The following is a 19,467-nucleotide window of genomic DNA, read 5'->3' on the forward strand; positions in this document are numbered from 1 at the left end:
TTTGTGCTCCATCCTCCTCCTACAGCACTAGTAGGTTGACCTCTGTGTTGACCTCTGACGCTGATTCGGTGTGCGAGGCCATTAGAACGTGCGTTGAAGATGTCGTTCCCATAGCAACGATTAAAACATTCCCTAACCAGAAACCGTGGATTGATGGCAGCATTCGCGTGAAACTGAAAGCGCGAACCACTGCTTTTAATCAGGGCAAGGTGACTGGTAACATGACCGAACACAAACAGTGCAGCTATTCCCTCCGCAAGGCTATCAAACAAGCTAAGCGTCAGTACAGAGACAAAGTAGAATCTCAATTCAACGGCTCAGACACAAGAGGCATGTGGCAGGGTCTACAGTCAATCACGGACTACAAGAAGAAATCCAGCCCAGTCACGGACCAGGATGTCTTGCTCCCAGGCAGACTAAATAACTTTTTTGCCCGCTTTGAGGACAATACAGTGCCACTGACACGGCCTGCAACGGAAACATGCGGACTCTCCTTCACTGCAGCTGACATGGGGAAAACATTTAAACGTGTTAACCCTCGCAAGGCTGCAGGCCCAGACGGCATCCCCAGCCGCGCCCTCAGAGCATGCGCAGACCAGCTGGCCGGTGTGTTTACGGACATATTCAATCAATCCCTATACCAGTCTGCTGTTCCCACATGCTTCAAGAGGGGCACCATTGTTCCTGTTCCCAAGAAAGCTAAGGTAACTGAGCTAAACGACTACCGCCCGTAGCACTCACTTCCGTCATCATGAAGTGCTTTGAGAGGCTAGTCAAGGACCATATCACCTCCACCCTACCTGACACCCTAGACCCACTCCAATTTGCTTACCGCCCAAATAGGTCCACAGACGATGCAATCTCAACCACACTGCACACTGCCCTAACCCATCTGGACAAGAGGAATACCTATGTGAGAATGCTGTTCATCGACTACAGCTCGGCATTCAACACCATAGTACCCTCCAAGGTCGTCATCAAGCTCGAGACCCTGGGTCTCGACCCCGCCCTGTGCAACTGGGTACTGGACTTCCTGACGGGCCGCCCCCAGGTGGTGAGGGTAGGCAACAACATCTCCACCCCGCTGATCCTCAACACTGGGGCCCCACAAGGGTGCATTCTGAGCCCTCTCCTGTACTCCCTGTTCACCCACGACTGCGTGGCCACGCACGCCTCCAACTCAATCATCAAGTTTGCGGACGACACAACAGTGGTAGGCTTGATTACCAACAACGACGAGACGGCTAACAGGGAGGAGGTGAGGGCCCTCGGAGTGTGGTGTCAGGAAAATAACCTCACACTCAACGTCAACAAAACTAAGGAGATGATTGTGGACTTCAGGAAACAGCAGAGGGAACACCCCCCTATCCACATCGATGGAACAGTAGTGGAGAGGGTAGCAAGTTTTAAGTTCCTCGGCATAAACATCACAGACAAACTGAATTGGTCCATTCACACAGACAGCATCGTGAAGAAGGCGCAGCAGCGCCTCTTCAACCTCAGGAGGCTGAAGAAATTCGGCTTGTCACCAAAAGCACTCACAAACTTCTACAGATGCACAATCGAGAGCATCCTGGCGGGCTATATCACTGCCTGGTACGGCAACTGCTCCGCCCTCAACCGTAAGGCTCTCCAGAGGGTAGTGAGGTCTGCACAACGCATCACCGGGGGCAAACTACCTGCCCTCCAGGACACCTACACCACCCGATGTTACAGGAAGGCCATAAAGATCATCAAGGACATCAACCACCCGAGCCACTGCCTGTTCACCCCGCTATCATCCAGAAGGCGAGGTCAGTACAGGCGCATCAAAGCTGGGACCGAGAGACTGAAAAACAGCTTCTATCTCAAGGCCATCAGACTGTTAAACAGCCACCACTAACATTAAGTGGCTGCTGCCAACACACTGACACTGACACTGACTCAACTCCAGCCACTTTAATAATGGGAACTGATGGGAAATGATGTAAATATATCACTAGCCACTTTAAACAATGCTACCTTATATAATGTTACTTACCCTACATTATTCATCTCATATGCATACGTATATACTGTACTCTATATCATCGACTGCATCCTTATGTAATACATGTATCACTAGCCACTTTAACTATGCCACTTTGTTTACATACTCATCTCATATGTATATACTGTACTCGATACCATCTACTGTATCTTGCCTATGCTGCTCTGTACCATCACTCATTCATATATCCTTATGTACATATTCTTTATCCCCTTACACTGTGTATAAGACAGTAGTTTTGGAATTGTTAGTTAGATTACTTGTTGGTTATTACTGCATTGTCGGAACTAGAAGCACAAGCATTTCGCTACACTCGCATTAACATCTGCTAACCATGTGTATGTGACAAATAAAATTTGATTTGATTTGATTTGTGTTGACCTCTGTGTTGATCTGGATCCTCCTCATACAGCACTAGTAGGTTGACCTCTGTGTTGATCTGGATCCTCCTCCTACAGCACTAGTAGGTTGACCTCTGTGTTGACCTGGATCCTCCTCCTACAGCACTAGTAGGTTGACCTCTGTGTTGACCTGGATCCTCCTCCTACAGCACTAGTAGGTTGACCTCTGTGTTGACCTGGATCCTCCTCCTACAGCACTAGTAGGTTGACCTCTGTGTTGACCTGGATCCTCCTCCTACAGCACTAGTAGTTTGACCTCTGTGTTGACCTGGATCCTCCTCCTACAGCATTAGTAGGTTGACCTCTGTGTTGATCTGGATCCTCCTCCTACAGCACTAGTAGGTTGACCTCTGTTTTGACCTGGATCCTCCTCCTACAGCACTAGTAGGTTGACCTCTGTGTTGACCTGGATCCTCCTCCTACAGCACTAGTAGGTTGACCTCTGTGTTGACCTGGATCCTCCTCCTACAGCACTAGTAGGTTGACCTCTGTGTTGACCTGGATCCTCCTCCTACAGCACTAGTAGGTTCACCTCTGTGTTGATCTGGATGTCAGTAGTGTTAAAGTGTGAGTGGAGGGGATTCCAGGGCTGTAGGGAGAGAGAGTGGGGGGTCTCAGAGCCTGGGCCTTGGCTGGGCCATGGTTGCATCCCAAATAGCACCCTCAGTTTTCCTTATTAGCGCCCATAGGGCTCTGGTCAAAAGTAGTGCACTAAATAGGCAATAGGGTGTCATTTGGGGTGAGTTGAGCTAGGCTGAGTTGGCCTACTGACTGACTCCTCCTCAGGGCTTGACAGGATCATCCTCATCATCACCGCCACGCCTCAACAACACTCAGACACAACAACAACCCTTCGTTATATCAACACACTCAGTGGCAGTCTGTACTGTGTGATGCTAGATAGATATTTGACTGAAATATTACAGTTTTTTTTCCAATAGATTTCTATATATACCAATGATGTTGCTTTTGCTGCTGGTGATTCTCTGATCCACCTCTACGCAGACGACACCATTCTGTATACATCTGGCCCTTCTTTGGACACTGTGTTAACTAACCTCCAAACGCACTTCAACGCCATACAACACTCCTTCCGTGGCCTTTAAACACTAGTAAAACCAAATGCATGCTTTTCAACCGTTCGTTGCCCGCACCGTCCCGCCCGACTAGCATCACTACTCTGGACGGTTCTGACTTAGAATATGTGGACAACTACAAATACCTGGGTGTCTCTCCTTTCAGACTCACATTAAGAATCTCCAATCCAAAATTAAATCTAGAATCGGCTTCAGATTTTGCAACAAAGCCTCCTTCACTCATGCCGCCAAACATACCCTTGTGAAACTGACTATCCTGCCGATCCTTGACTTTGGCGATATCATTTCCAAAATAGCCTCCGACACTCTACTCAGCAAACTGGATGTACTCTATCACAGTGGCATCCGTTTTATCACCAAAGCCCCATATACTGTACTACCCAGCGCTGTGACCTGTATGCTCTCGTTGGATGGCCCTCACTACATATCCGTTGCCAAACCCACTGGCTCCAGGTCATCTATAAGTCTTTGCTAGGTAAAGCCCTCCTTATCTCAGCTCACTGGTCACCATAGCAGCACCCACCCGTAGCCCGCGCTCCAGCAGGTATATTTCACTGGTCATCCACAAAGCCAACACTTCCTTTGGCCGCCTTTCCTTCCAGTTCTCTGCTGCCAATGACTGTAATGAATTGCAAAAATCACTGAAGCTGGAGTCTTATATCTCCCTCTCTAACTTTAAGCATCAGCTGTCAGAGCAGCTTACCAATCACTGTACCTTTACACAGCCAATCTGTAAATAGCACCCCGATTACCTCATCCCCATATTATTACTTAACCTCTTGCTCTTTTGCATCCTAGTATCTCTACTTGCACATCATCATCTGCACATCTATCACTCCAGTATTAATGCTAAATTGTAATTATTTTCGCCTCTAGAGCCTGTTTATTGCCTTTCCTCCCTACTCTTCTACATTTCCAAACACTGTACATACATTTTTCTATTCTTTTGTGTTTTTGACTGTACGTCTGTTTATGTGTAACTCTGTGTTGTTGTCTGTTCACACTGCTATGCTTTATCTTGGCCAGGTCGCAGTTGTAAATAAGAACTTGTTCTCAACTGGCCTACCTGGTTAAATAAAGGTGAAATAAATCAAATAAATAAATAGTAGGAGCTGATCATTTGGCTTGGTTCCATGTGATTTGTCCATGTTTCCTACTCCTTGGTAGCAGTCCAGTAGTGACTCTCTCAACTTCTCTCTGTCACTACTTGACTTTCTTCATATTCCTGTCAAACAGAGGCTGTCCATTAGGACTTCATCTAAAAGTGGGTCTGGATTAATTTAGCCTGGGACGTGTTTGTCCAGTGACATTGGAGTGTGTGTGTGTGTGTGTGTGTGTGTGTGTGTGTGTGTGTGTGTTTGGGGTGGTATCTCTGCTTTGCATTAGGAATGTGGGGATGGTGTGAGGAACGTATCTGAAACATCTGCCATGCGTTTGTGTTAGTTTAACTGCTGCTACTGTATCAGGCTGTGGTCACCAGGGCAGCAGGTAGCGACCACTTCACTTAGAGAGACCCTGTATGTTGCTCAACCTAATTTAGACCAGATGAGGTGGAAATGGGCCCAATCTTGACTCATTGCATCTCCTCAAACAGCTCAGAATCTTCTCTCTGAAATGAAATGGTGTCATTTGGTTGAAGAGAAACTACCAGAACTGTGTCTATACTTCTTCTTACAGGTTTAAATGTATTAAAAGGACAGGACCACTATTCTGATCTTGCTGAGTTGTTCCTCATTTTTAGGATTGTGTTTAAAGATATGGAGGGTATGTGTCATTCTGTCCTGGTCGGGTCTACAATATATCAAAACCATCTTTGGAATCCTGTCAGGCGTGAGCTACAGTCCCTCCCACTGGTAAACATTTCTTTGAGGGAACTCAAGCTGATTGGTGGCTGTCTTCTGTTAGTGACAGTGGCCACCAACATCAACCACTACAGGCATATAAATAGATCTAGTACATGGAGTATAGTACGAAGGACCTGATGAACTATGCTGAACCATAGTCTCTCTCTCCTCCAGCCTCAGTCTTAAGAAACCACTCCCTCTCTCTCTCTCCTCTTACTAAACCATAACCTCTCCAGCCTCAGTCTCTCTCTCTCTCTCTCTCCCGCTCTCCTCTCTCTCTCTCTCTCTCTCTGTCCTCCTCTAGCCTGAGTCTTACTAAACCATCCTCTCTCTCTCTCTCTCTCTCTCTCTCTCTCTCTCTCCCTCTCCCTCTCTCTCTCTCTGTCCTCCTCTAGCCTGTCTTACTAAACCATCCCCCCCCTCTCTCTCTCTCTCTCTCTCTCTCTCCCCTTCTCCCTCTCTCTCTCTCTGTCCTCCTCTAGCCTGAGTCTTACTAAACCATCCCCTCTCTCCCTCCTCTCTCTGTCCTCCTCCAGCCTCAGAGCCCAACCTGAAGGTGAAGTCTAGACTGAAGCAGAAGGTAGCAGAGAGGAGGAGTAGTCCACTGCTGAAGAGGAAAGACAGCAACGTCATGACCCCCTACAAGAAGAGGGCCCTAGAAATGATGGGTATGATTGTTGTTGACACATATTGTAGCAGTTCTGCTGTGTCATAACTCTGTATTGACATAGAGAGCTGTGATGGTGCAGCCAAAGGACACATTATGGTGTTAGGAGCTTGTTTCCCTGTCACTCCTTTATGTCTATTTATGTCCTCTCTATAGCCAATAACAATCTCTATCTCTGTCCCCTTCACAAACTCTACAGTCACTAACATTATCTCTGTCCTCTTCACAGAAGCTACAGTCACTAGCATTATCTCTGTCCTCTTCACAAACTCTACAGTCACTAACATTATCTCTGTCCTCTTCACAGAAGCTACAGTCACTAGCATTATCTCTGTCCTCTTCACAAACTCTACAGTCACTAACATTATCTCTGTCCTCTTCACAGAAGCTACAGTCACTAGCATTATCTCTGTCCTCTTCACAAACTCTACAGTCACTAACATTATCTCTGTCCTCTTCACAGAAGCTACAGTCACTAGCATTATCTCTGTCCCCTTCACAAACTCTACAGCCACTAACATTATCTCTGTCCTCTTCACAGACTCTACAGGCACTAACATTATCTCTGTCCTCTTCACAGACTCTACAGCCACTAACATTATCTCTGTCCTCTTCACAGACTCTACAGCCACTAACATTATCTCTGTCCTCTTCACAGACTCTACAGCCACTAACATTATCTCTGTCCCCTTCACAGACTCTACAGCCACTAACATGATCTCTGTCCTCTTCACAGACTCTACAGTCACTAACATTATCTCTGTCCCCTTCACAGACGCTACAGTCGCTAACATTATCTCTGTCCCCTTCACAAACTCTACAGCCACTAACATTATCTCTGTCCTCTTCACAGACTCTACAGCCACTAACATTATCTCTGTCCTCTTCACAGACTCTACAGCCACTAACATTATCTCTGTCCTCTTCACAGACTCTACAGCCACTAACATTATCTCTGTCCCTTCACAGACTCTACAGCCACTAACATTATCTCTGTCCCCTTCACAGACTCTACAGCCACTAACATGAGCTCTGTCCTCTTCACAGACTCTACAGTCACTAACATTATCTCTGTCCCCTTCACAGACTCTACAGCCACTAACATTATCTCTGTCCTCTTCACAGACTCTACAGCCACTAACATTATCTCTGTCCTCTTCACAGACTCTACAGCCACTAACATTATCTCTGTCCTCTTCACAGACTCTACAGCCACTAACATTATCTCTGTCCTCTCACAGACTCACAGATTATCTCTGTCCTCTTCACAGACTCACTAACATTATCTCTCTGTCCCCTCACAACATTAGACTCTACAGCCACAGTAACATTATCTCTGTACTCTTCACAGACTCTACAGTCACTAACATTATCTCTGTCCTCTTCACAGACTCTACAGTCACTAACATTATCTCTGTCCTCTTCACAGACTCTACAGTCACTAACATTATCTCTGTCCTCTTCACAGACTCTACAGTCACTAACATTATCTCTGTCCTCTTCACAGACTTCACAGACTCTACATTATCTCTGTCCTCTTCACAGACTCTACACTAACATTATCTCTGTCCTCTTCACAGACTCTACAGTCACTAACATTATCTCTACAGTCACTAACATTATCTCTGTCCTCTTCACAGACTCTACAGCCACTAACATTATCTCTGTCCTCTTCACAGACTCTACAGTCACTAACATTATCTCTTCACAGACTCTACAGCCACTAACATTATCTCTGTCCTCTTCACAGACTCTACAGCCACTAACATTATCTCTGTCCCCTTCACAGACTCTACAGCCACTAACATTATCTCTGTCCTCTTCACAGACTCTACAGCCACTAACATTATCTCTGTCCTCTTCACAGACTCTACAGCCACTAACATTATCTCTGTCCTCTTCACAGACTCTACAGTCACTAACATTATCTCTGTCCTCTTCACAGACTCTACAGTCACTAACATTATCTCTGTCCTCTTCACAGACTCTACAGTCACTAACATTATCTCTGTCCTCTTCACAGACTCTACAGTCACTAACATTATCTCTGTCCTCTTCACAGACTCTACAGTCACTAACATTATCTCTGTCCTCTTCACAGACTCTACAGTCACTAACATTATCACAGACTCTACAGTAACTAACATTATCCCTCTTCACAGACTCTACAGTCACTAACATTATCTCTGTCCTCTTCACAGACTCTACAGTCACTAACATTATCTCTGTCCTCTTCACAGACTCTACAGTCACTAACATTATCTCTGTCCTCTTCACAGACTCTACAGTCACTAACAGTATCTCTGTCCTCTTCACAGACTCTACAGTCACTAACATTATCTCTGTCCTCTTCACAGACTCTACAGTAACTAACATTATCTCTGTCCTCTTCACAGACTCTACAGTAACTAACATTATCTCTTTCCTCTTCACAGACTCTACAGTCACTAACATTATCTCTGTCCGCTTCACAGACTCTACAGTAACTAACAGTGCCCCAGGCTCAGGACCCAGCTCTCCCATCGGAGCCTCCAGCGCCCTGGGGGCTGAGAACGGGCCCTCCTCTCTCCCCACCACCACAAAAACCGAGGTACGAACCCAGACCATCAATCAATCCATTTTATTTTATAAAGCCCTTTTTACATCAGCAGTTGTCACAAAGTGCTTCACAGTGACCCGGCTTAAACCCCAAGGAGCAACCAAAGCAAAAGCTAAAGAACAGTAGCCAGACCGCTCGTATTTATCCTCTACACACTACGGTGACTTTTAATTGATTCAAGTGGATTCAAGATAAATAATCTGATTCGTGAAAATCTAACTTCTTAAGTCATGTCTCACACGGGGTGTCTGTCTGCCTGCCTGCCTGTGTATGTGTGTGTGTGTGTGTGTGTGTGTGCAGCTATGAAAACAGCCAGTTGTCCCTGCCGTCTGTCTCTAAGCGTTCAGTCTGTTACAGTCCAGTAGAAATGACTCCCCACACTGAGGGTGAAGAGACACAGCTCTCCCATAATGTCGACATGTAATACACACCTGCTTTACTTCTTTCTTTCTACTTACTATTTATTTTCCTTTTTCTTCTTATGTCTTATTTCTCATAAAGGGTGAAATGCAAAGCGTTTGCATATCCATGGCATGAACTCTTATGGTGAGGCAATATTGGCAGCAAAATTTTTGTTGCAATTCAATCTCTATAAATTCTCAGGGCAGAAAGCATATTGGATCCCTGTGTGTTTCCCTATGGTTTTGTGGTTAAAAATGCCTCATCCAGTATCTCGATTCACAATTTTCATACCTCTTGATGTTTTCCCTTGCTCAACACGTATCGTGCAAGCTATTTAGCTACTCTACGCTAAAAGAGAATCCAAATATTCAACAACAACAAAAATATTCCAGAAGCAGTCTAAAAGAATCCAAGCTAAGCCTTCTGTTGGCGTGTCATAGTATATCTGTCACTGAGCTGTCTGACCACAGCCCTGTGAGTTGTTCCCTTCCTTCTGAGGCCTTCCCCAATAGATTCATGACTCAGTAACTAGCCGGGGGCAGGGGCTCTCCTAGGACCCCAGCCTCACAAAACACTGCGTTCTAGCGGGTGGCAGATATGATACATCCCTGAACCATCTTTAACAGAGCAGCTGTGTTTTCTTTAACCAGCGATGTTTACTCTTTCAGGGACCTCAGTGACATTGAGAGGGGAGTAACAGGCCTGCCATTGGGGTGGAGGGGGATAGGAGGGGGGGAACCGTGGAGCTTAATTGATATCCCAGGCGCTGGTAGCCAAAGACACCCACCCACATGCTAACAACATAAACACACAGGATTGCTATTGTATCAGCCCAAAGCTGAGACTCGTTCTCTCATGAAACGTACTGTGGCGGGACTGTTAGTGGGGGCTAACTGGCGGGGGCTAACCGAAGGCCTCATGCCTGTTGCAAAAGCAAGTCGTGTTTGTGCACCGTTACATTAGGTATCCTTTTTCAGAGGGAACGGGTCCCTGGGGTGGAATACAGGCCGGATATCCCTGTTCAGGTCACTGAATACTAGAGGGGGTTGGAAGGATAAACACGGCCCTTCCAGAACCACATGCTGCTAGACTGCTCTGCTGGCCCTGCTGGGTACAGGAAGCATGCCCCAGCTACACTGATGTTCTCTGGTAGAGAGAGTAGCCTGAGGAGGGTGAGGCCTGGGGCTGGAGGATGGGAAGACCAGGGACGGGGTACAGAGATCTTTTGAAGAGAAGGGTAGATTTCTGGTGGATGGGGGCGGGGGGGGGTGATGCTAAACGATACCTGATCATGTTGTCTTCACAATATCCTACAATTTGATGACACACTTTTAAGTGGTACTCATTTTGATCATCCGTCAGTAATAGCGCATATCTTTCTGCTATACTGCAGGGAGCCGGAACGTCGTCCGTCTTAGTGCATTAATGTTTATTACAGTGCTCTTGTTGCTCTTATAAATGTTCCATAGTCCGATTTTCTAAATCTCTCCCTCTATCTATCTGTCTCTATCTCTCCCTCCCTCTCTTTCCTGTCATTTCAGCGCTGGCCATCACAGCCTAGGTTATTTCGTCCAGAGGGCTCCATGTCCAACCTTCTGAGCTTATACACGTCTCCCTCCTTACCCAACATCACCCTGGGCCTCTCCGCCACCTCCTCACAGATCAACGTGAGTACCACCAGCCACCATGACCTGATCCTGGTCAGCCATCACAACCAGCCACCATGCCCTGATCCTGGTCAGCCATCACAACCAGCCACCATGCCCTGATCCTGGTTGGCCAGTACAACCAGCCACCATGACTCATCCTGGTTAGCCAGTACAACCAGCCACCATGACTCATCCTGGTTAGCCAGTACAACCAGCCACCATGCCCTGATCCTGGTTAGCCAGTACAACCAGCCACCATGACTCATCCTGGTTAGCCAGTACAACCAGCCACCATGACTCATCCTGGTTAGCCAGTACAACCAGCCACCATGACTCATCCTGGTTAGCCAGTACAACCAGCCACCATGCCCTGATCCTGGTTAGCCAGTATAACCAGCCACCATGACTCATCCTGGTTAGCCAGTACAACCAGGCACCATGACTCATCCTGGTTAGCCAGTACAACCAGCCACCATGACCTCATCCCGGTTAGCTAGTACAACCAGCCACCATGACTCATCCTGGTTAGCTAGTACAACCAGCCACCATGACCTGATCCTTGTTAGCCAGTACAACCAGCCACCATGACCTGATCCTGATTAGCCAGTACAACCAGCCACCATGACTCATCCTGGTTAGCCAGTACAACCAGCCACCATGACCGGATCCTGGCTAGCTAGTACAACCAGCCACCCTTGAACTGATCCTGGCTAGCTAGTACAACCAGCCACCCTTGAACTGATCCTGGCTAGCTAGTACAATCAGCCACCCTTGACCTGGTCCTGGCTAGCTAGTACAACCAGCCACCCTTGACCTGATCCTGGTTAGCTAGTACAACCAGCCACCATGACTCATCCTGGTTAGCTAGTACAACCAGCCACCCTTGACATGATCCTGGCTAGCTAGTACAACCAGCCACCCTTGACATGATCCTGGCTAGCTAGTACAACCAGCCACCCTTGACATGATCCTGGCTAGCTAGTACAACCAGCCACCCTTGACATGATCCTGGCTAGCTAGTACAACCAGCCACCATGACTCATCCTGGTTAGCTAGTACAACCAGCCACCATGACTCATCCTGGTTAGCTAGTACAACCAGCCACCATGACCTGATCCTTGTTAGCCAGTACAACCAGCCACCATGACTCATCCTGGTTAGCCAGTACAACCAGCCACCATGACTCATCCTGGTTAGCCAGTACAACCAGCCACCATGACTCATCCTGGTTAGCCAGTACAACCAGCCACCATGCCCTGATCCTGGTTAGCCAGTATAACCAGCCACCATGACTCATCCTGGTTAGCCAGTACAACCAGGCACCATGACTCATCCTGGTTAGCCAGTACAACCAGCCACCATGCCCTGATCCTGATTAGCCAGCACAACCAGACACCATGCCCTGATCCTGGCTAGCTAGTACAACCAGCCACCATGACCTCATCCCGGTTAGCTAGTACAACCAGCCACCATGACTCATCCTGGTTAGCTAGTACAACCAGCCACCATGACCTGATCCTTGTTAGCCAGTACAACCAGCCACCATGACCTGATCCTGATTAGCCAGTACAACCAGCCACCATGACTCATCCTGGTTAGCCAGTACAACCAGCCACCATGACCGGATCCTGGCTAGCTAGTACAACCAGCCACCCTTGAACTGATCCTGGCTAGCTAGTACAACCAGCCACCCTTGAACTGATCCTGGCTAGCTAGTACAATCAGCCACCCTTGACCTGGTCCTGGCTAACTAGTACAACCAGCCACCCTTGACCTGATCCTGGTTAGCTAGTACAACCAGCCACCATGACTCATCCTGGTTAGCTAGTACAACCAGCCACCCTTGACATGATCCTGGCTAGCTAGTACAACCAGCCACCCTTGACATGATCCTGGCTAGCTAGTACAACCAGCCACCCTTGACATGATCCTGGCTAGCTAGTACAACCAGCCACCCTTGACATGATCCTGGCTAGCTAGTACAACCAGCCACCATGACTCATCCTGGTTAGCTAGTACAACCAGCCACCCTTGATCTGATCCTGGTTAGCTAGTACAACCAGCCACCATGACCTGATCCTGGCTAGCTAGTACAACCAGCCACCCTTGACCTGATCGTGGTTAGCTAGCTGGCTAGCTTTTACACCTTCTCACAAACAGAGGCCATTAGAGAGAGGATTTCTAATTTGTTACGTAGATAGCTATCAACTACCGTAGTCTTTAATTTGTAGAACAACATTCTTTAACTCTTTTAATTGAACCACTTTTGTAATACATAGCCAGGTGGTTCAAAAAAGGTTTTAGCCAACAATAGATTCTTAGATAACAAAGTCAGGTTTTCACTGAAAACAAAGGGAAGTGTAGTTTGAGAGATGTTCTCTGCCTTGTCTGGCTGTTGAAAGACTTCAGCATCAGTGGCTGTCAGGATTATACATACGGCAGCAGGGCAACGACCTTTAACCCCAGATTATTTTATTCCACTTAGATGTTAGATGTTGTTAAGAGTCTGTTGTCAGGCCTCCTCTTATCTCTCTCTATATGACCTCATTAATCACAGCTTTTTAAAACGTCCCAGCGGCCCCTTGCCCGGTCAAGTACAGCTAGCTCCAGTCCAGATAAGGGCCAAATGATACATCACTTTTAGCTCCCTGACACATTCCTTACATTGAGACCTGTCTGGTACATCAGCTGGATAGAAAGAGTGTAACCATTTGAAGAGGTGATTGTCGAAAAAAAAATTACACCAAGTGTTTCTGGCAAATAATGCAGAAAAAAAACTGACTGCACAAAATGACAACTCTTCTCAGTTTTTTGGGAATGAAAATGTAATAGAATATATAGAAGCACTATTATATTGTGAGAACTTTAATCCTCAGTTGTATTTCTAAGCCCCTGCTCTGTGTGTCTCTGTGTTCTCTCAGGCTGCCATCGGGCTGAAGGAGAAGACTGGGGAGGTCAGGCATGGTCTACCAGGGCAGCTCCTGGGGCCTGTGCCCATGCCCACGGTGACCTCCATGGAGACCAAGGTGTCCCCCAGCCATCAGGCTCTGCTCCAACACCTCCTTCAGAAGGAACAGATAAGACGCCAGAAGATCCTCTCCTCCTCTGGTGAGTCCTTATCCTTACACTGAGACAGACTTAAACCGAGATGTAGGGCCCGTTTCCCAGACATTGATTAAGCTTAGTCCTGGACTAAAAAGCATACTCAATGGAAATCACAGTGGAACTTTTCAGTCCAAGACTACAATCTGACCAGGTTACTGGGCAATAGAATTACACCACTTTGAATGGGAGAGATATTGAATGATTAAATATTGCTTATAATTAGTTTAAGAAGTGGTCATGAAGATCATGAATTAAATGAGTTGGAATTAGTGTAGATTTGGAACGTTGAATCTTAGTGCCGCCATCTTGCCCCTCCAGGTCAAGGCTCCATGCCCGCCCACCCCCACTCCCCTCTGGCCATGAAGGACAGGCCCTCCTCCAACAGCAGACCCAAGCTACCCAAGCACCGGCCCCTGAACCGGACCCAGTCAGCCCCTCTGCCCCAGAGCACCCTGGCTCAGCTGGTCATCCAGCAGCAACACCAGCACTTCCTGGAGAAGCAGAAACAATACCAGCAGCAGATCCACATCAATAAGGTAAGAAACAGTACCAGCAGCAGAGTAGGAGTGTGTATCTAGGATCAGGTCCCCCTGTCCATTCATTATGATGTAGAAAACTAAACTGATCCACATCAATCAGCTAAATGACCTTTACTGTACTTTTGCTGTACACTAAAATCCCCGGAGAGTAACTGGACCCCATATCGCCTGTAAATAATACATGCAACCTATACATTCAAATCACCAAGTGTGTGTCCAGTGGGGATTTTAATTTCAGCAGTTTGTACACACAAATTCTGAGGCTATATTTAGTCTTATCAAACTTTCTGTGGTAGCTGCTTTGTGTTTACAGAGCCCTTCCACCCGGCTCAGCCTCCCTGTGCTATTTCTGCTAAGTAAACAAGTTGAGCCTGACTTCAAATAGGGGAAGAAATGCTTCCCATAGCACTAATTCTGTTATCATAGCTTAAGGCATCAGTGGCATTCGCATGCAAACCCTGTGAAATTCAATTCAGCCAAGTTCAAATGGCCCCAGAATACACGCTTTTGTTCCTCTGTGGCAATATTTGTGTTTCTGTGAGCAGGCTGTGGTGACCGTGCCATTGGCAGAGTGCAATTATTCAGCCACGGGAAGTGAGTGGTTGAGGTGGCGGACATACAGAGACACAGCCAGAGAGACACAGTGAAAGGCAGCATTGTGTTGCTCTCACACTGATCTGTCCCAATGCACAAGCCCTCAAACAGCCATGGGAATCTGAGAGCAACAAAACGCAAAACTCTCACTTAAAACTAACAAGGAAGGGCCTCAAAACACCCTAACTACACAGTTTAAGTCTCCCCAGTCAAACTTCCCAATGGAGGACTGTTTAAAACACTTCCTTAGTTCTGATTCTAGTCCCTCTTAATCAATATACAAAAAAATAATGCAGTGACTCAAAATAGGTTTTGCTATGCACAAGCATTCCTTGAGCTTGAAGGTGCATTTGTTTGACGGGAGGAAGGGGTATTGGATGGTTATCTAAACAAATAACCCTAGCTACCCTATCACCCCTGATGTGAGCACTCAGGTCAATAACAGTAGATCCTTTAGACCAAAGCACCTCTCTCACTAAGAGGAGGTTATAAATGTCTACTAATCAGAGATGAGCTCTGTGTTTATTTAGAAGGATCTTAGCCATTGGCCCAATTCATTTACAGCAGTAGCAGTAACAGTAGTAATGGTAGCAGTAGAGGTAGCAGCAGCAGGGGTAGAAGTAGCAGTAGCAATAGGAGTTGTACTGTAGTAGCAAAGGGTAGCAGTAACGGTAGTGGTAACAGTAGCTGTAGCAGTAGCAGCAGCAGTTGTAGCGGTAGTGGTAGTGGTAACAGTAGCAGCAACAATAGTAGCGGTAGTAGTGGTAGCAGCAACAACAGCAGTAGTAGTATTAGCAGTAGTGGTAACAGTAGCAGTAGTAGCGGTAGTGGTAGTGGTAGCAGTAGCAACAGCAGACCCGTGGCACTCACATCCGTAGCCATGAAGTGCTTTGAAAGGCTGGTAACACCATTATCCCAGAAACCCTAGACCTACCCTAATTTGCATACTGCCCAAAAAGATCCACAGATGATGCAATCTCTATTGCACTCCACACTGCCCTTTCCCACCTGGACAAAATGAACACCTATGTGAGAATGCTATTCATTGACTACAGCTCAGCGTTCAACACCATAGTATCCTCAAAGCTCATCACTAAGCTAAGGATCCTGGGACCAAACACCACCCTCTGCAACTGGATCCTGGACTTCCTGACGGGCCGCCCCCAGGTGGTGAGGGTAGGTAGCAACACATCTGCCACACTGATCCTCAACACTGGAGCTCCCCAGGGGTACGTGCTCAGTCCCCTCCTGTTCACCCACGACTGCATGGCCAGGCACGACTCCAACACCATCATTAAGTTTGCTGACGACACAACAGTGGGAGGCCTGATCACCGACAAGACAGCCAATAGGTAGGAGCTTAGAGACCTGGCCGGGTGGCGCCAGAATAACAACCTATCCCTCAACATAACCAAGACTAAGGAGATGATTGTGGACTACAGGAAAAGGTTCACCGAGCACGTCCCCATTCTCATCGACGGGGCTGTAGTGGACTGCATGGTTGAGAGCAGGTTGAGAGCTTCAAATTCCTTGGTGTCCACATAAACAACAAACTAGAATGGTCCAAACACACCAAGACAGTCGTGAAGAAGGCACGACAAAGCCATTCCCCCTCAGGAAACTAAAAAGATTTGGCATTGATCCTGAGATCCTCAAAAGGTTCAGTAGGAGCAGCAATTGTAGCAGTAATAGTGGTAGCAGTAGTAGCTGTAATGGTAGTAGCTGTAATTGTAGTGGTAACAGTAGCAGTAATAATCAAAAATCAAATCAAATGTATTTATATAGCCCTTCGTACATCAGCTGATATCTCAAAGTGCTGTACAGAAACCCAGCCTAAAACCCCAAACAGCACGCAATGCAGGTGTAGAAGCACGGTAGTAATAGCAGTATTGGTAACAGTAGCAGTAATAGCGGTAGTGGTAGTGGTAACAGTAGCAGTAATAGCAGTAATAGCGGTAGTGGTAACAGTAGCAGTAATAGCGGTAGTGGTAGTGGTAACAGTAACAGTAGTAGCGGTAGTGGTAACAGTAGCAGCAGTAGTAGCAGTATTGGTAGTGGTAGCAGTAGCAGTAATAGCGGTAGTGGTAATGGTAACAGTAGCAGTAATAGCGGTAATGGTAACAGTAGCAGTAGTAGTGGTAGCAGTAGCAGCAGCAGTAGTAGCAGTAGCATTAGCGGTAGTGGTAACAGTAGCAGCTGCAATAGTAGCGGTAGTGGTAGTGGTAACAGTAGGAGCAGCAATAGTAGCGGTAGTAGTGGTAGCAGTAGTAGCTGTAATGGTAGTGGTAACAGTAGCAGTAATAGCGGTAGTGGTAACAGTAGCAGTAATAGCGGTAGTGGTAGTGGTAACAGTAGCAGTAATAGCGGTAGTGGTAACAGTAGCAGAATTAGCGGTAGTGGTAGTGGTAACAGTAGCAGTAGTAGCAGTAGTAGTGGTAGTGGTAGTGGTAGCAGTAGTAGTGGTAATGGTAGTGGTAACAGTAGCAGTAGTAGTGGTAGTTGTAACAGTAGCAGTAATAGCGCTAGTGGTAGTGGTAACAGTAGCAGTAGTAGTGGTAGTGGTAACAGTAGCAGTAATAGCGGTAGTGGTAGTGGTAACAGTAGCAGTAGTAGCGGTAGTGGTAACAGTAGCAGTAATAGCGGTAGTGGTAGTGGTAACAGTAGCAGTAGTAGTGGTAGTGGTAGTGGTAGCAGTAGTAGCGGTAATGGTAGTGGTAACAGTAGCAGTAATAGCGGTAGTGGTAACAGTAGCAGTAATAGCGGTAGTGGTAGTGGTAACAGTAGCAGTAGTAGCAGTAGTAGTGGTAGTGGTAGTGGTAGCAGTAGTAGTGGTAATGGTAGTGGTAACAGTAGCAGTAGTAGCATTAGCGGTAGTGGTAACAGTAGCAGCTGCAATGGTAGTGGTAGTGGTAACAGTAGGAGCAGCAATAGTAGCGGTAGTAGTGGTAGCAGTAGTAGCTGTAATGGTAGTGGTAACAGTAGCAGTAATAGCGGTAGTGGTAACAGTAGCAGTAATAGCGGTAGTGGTAGTGGTAACAGTAGCAGTAATAGCAGTAATAGCGGTAGTGGTATTGGTAACAGTAACAGTAGTAGCGGTAGTGGTAGCAGTAGCAGCAGCAGTAGTAGCAGTAGCATTAGCGGTAGTGGTAACAGTAGCAGCTGCAATAGTAGCGGTAGTGGTAGTGGTAACAGTAGGAGCAGCAATAGTAGCGGTAGTAGTGGTAGCAGTAGTAGCTGTAATGGTAGTGGTAACAGTAGCAGTAATAGCGGTAGTGGTAACAGTAGCAGAATTAGCGGTAGTGGTAGTGGTAACAGTAGCAGTAGTAGCAGTAGTAGTGGTAGTGGTAGCAGTAGTAGTGGTAATGGTAGTGGTAACAGTAGCAGTAGTAGTAGTAGTTGTAACAGTAGCAGTAATAGCGCTAGTGGTAGTGGTAACAGTAGCAGTAGTAGTGGTAGTGGTAACAGTAGCAGTAATAGCGGTAGTGGTAGTGGTAACAGTAGCAGTAGTAGTGGTAGTGGTAACAGTAGCAGTAATAGCGGTAGTGGTAACAGTAGCAGTAGTAGCGGTAATGGTAACAGTAGCAGTAGTAGTGGTTACAGTAGTAGTGGTAGTGGTAGTGGTAGCAGTAGTAGCGGTAATGGTAGTGGTAACAGTAGCAGTAATAGCGGTAGTGGTAACAGTAGCAGTAATAGCGGTAGTGGTAGTGGTAACAGTAGTAGTGGTAACAGTAGCAGTAGTAGCGGTAGCGGTAGTGGTAACAGTAGCAGCAGTAGTAGCAGTATTGGTAGCAGTAGCAGTAATAGCGGTAGTGGTAATGGTAACAGTAGCAGTAATAGCGGTAATGGTAACAGTAGCAGTAGTAGTGGTAACAGTAGCAACAGTAGTAGCAGTAGCATTAGCGGTAGTGGTAACAGTAGCAGCTGCAATAGTAGTGGTAGTGGTAACAGTAGCAGTAGTAGCGGTAGTAGTGGTAGCAGTAGTAGCTGTAATGGTAGTGGTACTAGTAGCAGTAGTAGTGGTAGTGGTAGTGGTAGCAGTAGTAGTGGTAATGGTAGTGGTAACAGTAGCAGTAGTAGTGGTAGTGGTAGTGGTAACAGTAGCAGTAGTAGCGGTAGTGGTAACAGTAGCAGTAATAGCGGTAGTGGTAACAGTAGCAGTAATAGCAGTAGTGGTAGTGGTAACAGTAGCAGTAGTAGTGGTAGTGGTAGTGGTAGCAGTAGTAGCGGTAATGGTAGTGGTAACAGTAGCAGTAATAGCCGTAGTGGTAACAGTAGCAGTAATAGCGCTAGTGGTAGTGGTAACAGTAGTAGTAGTGGTAGTGGTAGTGGTAACAGTAGCAGTAGTAGCGGTAGTGGTAACAGTAGCAGTAATAGCGGTAGTGGTAGTGGTAACAAGCAGTAGTAGTGGTAGTGGTAGTGGTAGCAGTAGTAGCGGTAATGGTAGTGGTAACAGTAGCAGTAATAGTAGTGGTAACAGTAGCAGTAATAGCGGTAGTGGTAGTGGTAACAGTAGCAGTAGTAGCAGTAGTAGTGGTAGTGGT

General features: G+C 46.7%; 1 protein-coding gene across 6 annotated transcripts in view; it reads left to right on the forward strand.

The window, feature by feature from the left end:
• The window catches only part of hdac9b (histone deacetylase 9b), a 64,528-nt gene that overhangs the window by 39,351 nt on the left and 5,710 nt on the right, over nt 1-19,467 (forward strand). For all 6 annotated transcript variants that reach the window (XM_042314570.1, XM_042314571.1, XM_042314568.1 and 3 more), the window contains 5 exons: nt 5,908-6,039; nt 8,513-8,628; nt 10,581-10,706; nt 13,610-13,796; nt 14,112-14,329. In XM_042314570.1, coding sequence (XP_042170504.1) covers nt 5,908-6,039; nt 8,513-8,628; nt 10,581-10,706; nt 13,610-13,796; nt 14,112-14,329 — 779 coding nt within the window. The remainder of the gene's footprint in view (nt 1-5,907; nt 6,040-8,512; nt 8,629-10,580; nt 10,707-13,609; nt 13,797-14,111; nt 14,330-19,467) is intronic.

This window comes from Oncorhynchus tshawytscha, unplaced genomic scaffold (assembly GCF_018296145.1).
Source record: "Oncorhynchus tshawytscha isolate Ot180627B unplaced genomic scaffold, Otsh_v2.0 Un_contig_2371_pilon_pilon, whole genome shotgun sequence".
NCBI classification, from domain to species: domain Eukaryota; kingdom Metazoa; phylum Chordata; class Actinopteri; order Salmoniformes; family Salmonidae; genus Oncorhynchus; species Oncorhynchus tshawytscha.